We start from the raw sequence: 7465 nt of genomic DNA, 5'->3' as shown, positions 1-7465 counted from the left end.
ACACCCTTCATAAAAAATGACACTTTACACAGCTCCATTTGCCAAAGTATGAAAAAATTATCAACGTCAGAATATGGCTTAATGAAGATGTATGTTAAAAAATGAAAACCTTTTGTATGAAAACATTATATACATTTGGTATCCTTGTAAGAATAAAGGGGAGGTGCTATTGGATTTAAATAATTTTTCCCCGTTTCCCGATACAAGGAATACAAAAATAAATACCAAGGCCAACGCATTCAAACGGTGGACCCGTTCTTAGTCATGGCTACATGGCTCGTGTAGCCATGACTAAGAACAAGTCCACCGTTTGAAACGCTTTGGCCTTTAAACACTTTGGGATTTTAAATATTATGCCTTAAATAAAGTTTGAAGTATCTTGGACGAAGCTGGACATGGAATCCTTTTTCCACCTTTGCTAATCTGATGCAGCCTGTGCAGTAGGGCAGTCCGTACCTTGTCGCATTTTACTTCATGGTTTGAGGTGAGCTGGACTTCCTATTTACGCAGCTTCGGCCTGCAAATTAATCATAAAATTCAGGCTTCTCTAAAGGAGCACTACAGTACACGTTATCTGCCTGCAAAGGGGGGGGGGGGGGAATCTCACATCCATACAGAACCCAACCACATTATCTGAACAGATTTAGACTGTCATATTGGATATGATGTGGCTCTAGAGTGAAGATCTACAGCAATGAAGTGGCACAGACTAAAAATTGGTCAAAAACGTATAAATGCTTCCAACGACAAAATCAACTATATATACTGATTTTACATAGATAGAAGTTACTAGAAGCATAGATTCCTTTTTTTGAAAAGATTTTATTGTATTTACAATTTTTGCAACCTCATTTTTTTTGTGCAATACTTATAGGGGTTGTTAGGGATCTGCTTTCATTCAAATATAAAAATAAGAAATGCGTTCGGCTTTGCAACTCAGCTCCATTTAAATATTACTGAGCTGCAATACCAGACACAAGCCAAGGTTTAAGCGTTTTATTACAAATAGAACAAAAATTTTGTATGTAAATCCAGAAAATATATTTTATGTACAGAACCCAAGTTAATGTCTAATAAAATAGAACATACAAAAATTACCAATACAGAGTAAGCAATCATAGTCTTCTTAGTGATGGGCAAACCCCGAGGAGAAGACCGATTTAGGGCAGAAATGGATTGGAGCCTCTAAGAAGACAAACAAATTCTCCCTTTGACCCTTGAAAATCTTATAACAATCTTTAAAAAAAAGCGACATTAAATGAAGTTAACAACTACTTACAAATGTTTGTATGTACTGTTTGGCTCACACCTTATCAACATATTCTGGAATATGAGGAGAATAAACTGGTCTTGTAATACAACAAAAATGCCTCAGAAGAGCCTCCCAAATGTGAAATCTCAAAGTGAATATGAGATCTGTAAAGTCAAGCTAGAATTGTGCTGAAGTCTCTACCAAGAGCTGAAATCTCCAAAGCCACGAGTCACTCTTTCCTTTTTGCTGGTAGAGGGCCCGCTGTCGTCTGCCTCAGCGGCACGTTTCCTGGGGAGGGAAAGCAAATTGTGCATTATTGTTAGCAGTATTTCCCAGGTTCAGAGGCAGAGGGTGCATGTACTTTTGTAAAGTGTCTTTTGCAGCTCCTCCTGCATTCTGCCTTCAGCCGACAGGCTGGAGGTTGTCTTCAAATGGTCATATGTCCTGAACAGCGACACCAGGTATCCCCCCTTTAATATGTCAAAATTGTGTTCTAGGTGACACATAACCAGGAAATATTCCCTTTTTTTTTTACCACTCAACAGTGGATATCTCAGTTTTTTGATAACCAAACAATATGGAGGGTGAAGCAGCAGGTAGGTTGCTTTTTTGTCATGGTGGAATAAAGAAAAAAAAAAACTTGTTTTATGGAGTGCTGCTTTGTTGATTTTGCTTCTGGTGTCCGTTTTTTTTAATAAGATATTAAAAAGGGAGGGTATGCATAATTAGAACATATAAAGCCGTAAGGCAGTCGTCAAGCGGTTAAAATCAAATGACAACAGGTTGTGCTTGGGGGTATGATTTTAAGCCATTCAAACCTATATTTACCTGGGGATATGTTGCACCACAGAAGTCTGGCAAGAGCTAATCTCATGATTAAAAATATGTGCTTGGCAGATCAAGCATCTAAGGAGAGAGCCCCATGGGATGGCAATGCTACACTTTTCCCCAGTATATTGTCACAGTTGAAACTCAAAGAACAAGATAAACAAAAAAACGTTGTAGCTATACAAGGCACAAGACTAAGGCTGCATTCACACACACCTATGGGGGAAGTATATACGGCGTACATATGTCCCCCACAGCTGGCAATGGGCGCACGGCGCCCTACAGGAACGGTATGGTGCAGCATAAGTGTGGCACCGTACCGTTCCGTACCCCATGAAAACATAGGACATGACCCATCTTTTCCTGGAATATGGCGCCATGCACAGTGTACCTCTATAGAGAGGGGCGGGGTAAGCAGCGCTCACCGTCTTCTCTCCCCGTCGCTGACGTGTGCCCGCTGTACTACGGTACAGTGGGCACACGTCGATGTGAATGTAGCCTTAGGCTGCATTCACACGACTATATGAAAACGGCAGTATGCTACCCATATCGTTTTATGGGTTACATACGGCCATATTAATTTCAATGAACAATACGTCCAACCATTTATATTGCCGTTGTTAACACCATACCGTACTGTATAAAAATATAGAGCATGTCCTATTTTACATACGTGCTGCATATGGATGAAATATGTCACGTATATGTGGGCTCATACAGCACGGAGATATGGGACTGGAGAAATCACACGTTCATGTGAATGCAGCCTTAGTCACTTAGTCAACAACACTACTTAGTGGGGAAGCAGGAACTCCTTGTGTTATAGATCACCATCATCATTGTGGTCAACACTCACACAGGATTCTGCACAGTCGGTGATCACTGCTAGTGTGAAACAGCCCAAATTCATATGAAAATAATCTGAAAACTGTTGACAGAAGAGTCAGGCTCAGTAGCTGGAGGGGGAGTATCACTTCAGGGCTCTATAGCAGCTACAACCATGTTTCTGCTATGGTATTGAAGAGAAGACTAAGTTAACGAGCTCACAGAATCACAAGTGATTTAAATGGCATTCTTGTCTGTATTCTGATACCAGAACCATGGCACAAGGTACTATAGATTCTAACATATAGACATTTAAACCGATGTTCCCTTTCCAGCCTCTCAGCCAGAATCATCTTTGTCTTAGACGAGTTAGACAGAGGCTGGAGGGAAAGCATAGAGACATGCTCTTGGTATCAGGATAAGGATGACAATTACATCAGGCTTTTGGTTCTGTGCGCTACTGAACCAGACATACAGGGAGATAAAGACATAGTATGGAATAGGATCCTTTCTGCAGCCATTTCCCAACTATGTTTTTAAGTTTATGTATGTCCAGGTCTGTAGCTCCCAGAATCATAAGCCTGATGTGATGCTCATCTTTATTCTGATATCATGAGTATGATTATAGCTACTGTAAAGCCCAATATACTGTCATCTCAAATGACTCCTTTAATCTAGCCCCTCAGGCCGACTCTTCTCAGGCAAAGATGATTCCGGCTGAGAGGCTAGAGGGGGAGCATCACTTCATCACAAAGGCTAAAACTGGATCTTTACCTACTTCTCACAGTTCAAGCTCTGACTTTTACATTCCTGTATCTCCTGTTCTTTAGTTCAAAGAACCGAAAGCCTAATGTGAATTATTCCCTCCTATATATTCCAGAACCATTGATTTAGTTATCCGCAAAGCATCTAAAGAGTCAGTCTCTCAGTTTAACTCTTGTCAAGCAAAAAAATGAAAATTTTCAGCTCATTTTCATGGCCTTGGGAGAATAGTTTTTTTTTTAATAAGTAAACAGGCAGAATTTAACATAAAAAGGAATTCTAGAAAGGGTATTTCATTCCCTACTTGAGGGTTCTGGTGGTTTAGTAGGGTAAAATATGGATATGGGTTCTCTTAATTGTGTGCCTTAAAAGAAAATGCTGCCGACAGGTTATGAAATAGGAAGAATATTGCATTCCCTTGTCAGTAACATCCTTGATCAGCTGATTGGGAGCTGTACTATTTTATTTTCATTGCATAACCCACTTCATTCCTGTGATCCTACTTTGCAGGGATGAGTTCCTCGGGGACACCCTGAAGTGCTTTCTCTCTGCCCCTAAAAGCTGCCTACAGCACAGCAGTCACATGAGTGTGTTTTTGCAGTGGGTTTTACTCTTTGCTGCACCTGGACAGTGTAACATTCATTTTCTATCCACTGATACCAAGTCTAACACAAAGGCAGACTTACAGTCAGTAAATAGACTTTGGACCAGCAAATTACACAGGTGAAAGGAAGATAATACTTTGCATAAGTTACAGGATGTTATGTAAAGTATTTTTATCTTTTTAAGAATCATTTATGAAAACACCAAAACAACATAACATCCATATAATTAAAGATGAAGCACAGGATACTTACACTGCAGTCATGTTGATATACTTTCCCACCCCTGCCCTGAAGGTCTTGGGCTCTTGCGATTGCTCTTTTTTAGGCAGCACTGGCCGTTCTTTCATTTTTTTCTCCTCTTCCTCTTTCTGAGCCTTCTCTCTCTCTAATGCAACCTGAAAAGTGTGAAACATTTAGAATACATTGCCAGCCCTGCCCAAGTAGCTTCTGCCTCAAAGTGAGAAAAAAGTAACCCCAATGTGGAGAGTACATGAAGAGTAAAGTCCTATAGAAGCTTAAAAAGAAGAGTGGGGCAAGAATGTACTGCCTGCTCTGCACCTTTGCTTATGTTGGAGTGCCCTTCATCATAGAATTGATAATGGGTCAGTGACCGCTTGTAAAGTGACGGTACACAATCTAAGTGGCTGGACGCATGCAGATAATTGCAGAGTTACTTGTTAGGAATGCAGAGATGGGGACTGTATACAGTTATTATACCATTACAGGATGTTTGACCATTTTGGTTGCTACACTTGTGTTCGTACTGAAAAAAATGTAAGTTTAATAAAAATCATTAGATCAACAAAAACAAAACATCCTGTCTAAGCAAAAGTCTTCAAAAATGCATTTTGTCAACAATAAGAGAAGAATGTGTGCCTCCTTGTCCAAGAATGCTCTGGAGTATCTTCCCTATATTAAAAGGGAGTGATAACAATGGCAGAAAATCAGAGTACAGCTAAGTTTATTGACAAATATTAGCCGCATGTTATGGGCGGACAGGATGAACTGGTATTTCAGGCCAACGATAGGCAAGTCTTAGTGCTTAAAGAAGGGACAACAAAGAGAAGTATATACGTCAGCCCCCAAAATACCTACTTAAACTATAATCAACAGTTTTACTATGCAGAGATCTTACTTCCATCTCTATGATTAATAAGAGCAGCTACTTTTAAATTTATGATGGTACTCGCCTGTGCATCAGCCTCCTCGTATGGATCAACAAAAACCACTGTACTCTCTATTCGGATGTCCTCCTGAAAGCAGCAACATATATGGTTTCAGTGTTGTAGAATTTACAACATATCTTATACAAATTAACTTTTTTAGTTTTGTTCATAAAGAAAGCATTACCTTTGGCCTGTCTGTCTTAGTATCAGTGTCAACCTTTTCCATGGCAGTAAGAGTATCAAATCCTCCAACAACTCTAAAGGAGTCAGAAGTCAGATATGTCAGCCATGATAAAATATGATGTAATTCTTGTAGTTTCTTGTGAACTTACCGGCCAAACACCGTGTGCTTATTGTCCAAATATGTACAGGAGCGGAACGTTATAAAACTATAGGACAAAAAAAAAAAATTATTGTAAAATCAAATAACAGTTGTGCCAAAGAACAGATTTTTGATTCACTACCTAAACAATCTCTTACAATTGAGACTTGTTGCTGTTTGGTCCAGTATTTGCCATGCTAAGAACTCCTCGACCTGTGTGACTTAAGTTAGGCTTAATTTCATCCTTGAATGGCTTTCCCCAACAGGATTCACCACCTGTTAAGGGAAATAAAGAGGTTGCCATCCTAGTCATAGAAAATGGCAGAAGGAAACAGAGAGGAAACAGAAATGGCCTATTGTTCTCTTACCTGTTCCCGTGCCTGTAGGGTCTCCTCCTTGTATCTGTCAATGTAGAGACAAAGCTTTATAATAAATCATTGCCAATGCATAAAAGAATCAAGAAACTGAGAATGGTACGAGAGAATATAAGGGGCTTATAAAGAAAGGAAAAATGTATCAGCATTTTGAAAAAGCATTGTACAGTACAACTCCATCCCATATGCTCAAACGCAAGGATTTGATCAACAGTGAAACACCCTTAGACCTGTTGACTGTTGCAATCAAACCTGGGGTCTTCTCTATGTAATAAGCTTCTAAGTCTCAAAAACTAAAACCACTTGGTAGCCACGGAAGGTGCTAGTGCTTACTGCTTTATGAATAAATATAATGACCATAATAGAGGTTTACAAACCACAAAATTCCGAATAGAGCGGTGGAAGATGGTGCCATCATAGTAATTCTTTTTGCAAAGCTTGATAAAATTCTCACATGTTTTTGGTGTCTATAAAGGGTTAAAAAAAAGGAAAACTTAAGGAACAGATAACACTTTTACATTACATTATTTGGTTGTTGCAACCTAAAACAATCACATTCACTTTCTAGAATAAGTTTCAAGAGAAGCATAAAGGTCCATGAAATGAAAGAAGACATATGAGCATTAGAGGTGGGTTGGATGCCGAGATGCTCCTCTAACAAGTAAAAAATGTAGGGCCACAAACTGGTTAACTCAGTAATTCCCTTCAATCGCTTAGGTTGGATTCACACGTAGCATTAACGCATGTGTTTTCAAACCCAATGCAACAGCTGAGGAGATTTGTTAACAGCAATGTAATTAGACAATGTGTTTATGAAACGCATGCATTTACGTAATGTTAACACACTGCTGCATTAACGTAAAAAAAACTTTCATACATGATATAAATGTCTGATGTGTGTGTATATCTTTCTCTGCTTTTCTTCTCCTGCTGGCCAGCAACACCTTTGTCTATGTGCAGTATTATTTCTTCTAACTGATTCAGCTTTGGCCACTCAGCATTCCTTGCATCTTACCTGGGTGTGCTTGGGTTATATAGCCTGCACTTGATTAATGCCAGATAATGCTTAGCTCAAGCCACAGTATATGCCCGTTTTTAAGCAGTCCGTCAAAAACCGCATGCGTTTTTGACGAGTTTTAAATAAAGATAATTGGTCAAACCAGTTAAAAAAGCATGCGTTTTTCAACGCATGTGGTTTTTGACCGACTGCTTAAGGGTGCGGTCACACATACCGCTAGAGCTGCAATTACAAACACAGCGCTAGGGTACGGGGGCGGGCCTTGGAGCAATGACGTATGCCTTTCTATGGAAACACATGTGATTGGTACCCA

The 7465-nt window shown here is 39.5% G+C and overlaps 1 protein-coding gene across 1 annotated transcript in view; it reads right to left on the bottom strand.

Moving 5' to 3' along the window:
- Positions 1 to 982: 982 nt before the first annotated feature.
- Positions 983 to 7465, bottom strand: part of PPIL2 (peptidylprolyl isomerase like 2) — a 28840-nt gene continuing 22357 nt past the window's right edge. Inside the window, exons 13-20 of the mRNA XM_072144525.1 lie at positions 6512 to 6601; positions 6129 to 6162; positions 5919 to 6036; positions 5771 to 5827; positions 5623 to 5695; positions 5463 to 5525; positions 4525 to 4667; positions 983 to 1540 (exon numbers count right to left, since the gene is read on the bottom strand). Of these exons, the coding sequence (XP_072000626.1) occupies positions 1450 to 1540; positions 4525 to 4667; positions 5463 to 5525; positions 5623 to 5695; positions 5771 to 5827; positions 5919 to 6036; positions 6129 to 6162; positions 6512 to 6601 (669 nt within the window). The 3' untranslated portion in view covers positions 983 to 1449. The remainder of the gene's footprint in view (positions 1541 to 4524; positions 4668 to 5462; positions 5526 to 5622; positions 5696 to 5770; positions 5828 to 5918; positions 6037 to 6128; positions 6163 to 6511; positions 6602 to 7465) is intronic.

Source organism: Engystomops pustulosus, chromosome 1, assembly GCF_040894005.1.
Source record: "Engystomops pustulosus chromosome 1, aEngPut4.maternal, whole genome shotgun sequence".
In the NCBI taxonomy this organism is placed as follows: Eukaryota; Metazoa; Chordata; class Amphibia; order Anura; family Leptodactylidae; genus Engystomops; species Engystomops pustulosus.
Note: the sequence above shows the minus strand (reverse complement) of the source record. Positions and strands in the feature narration are given on the sequence as shown.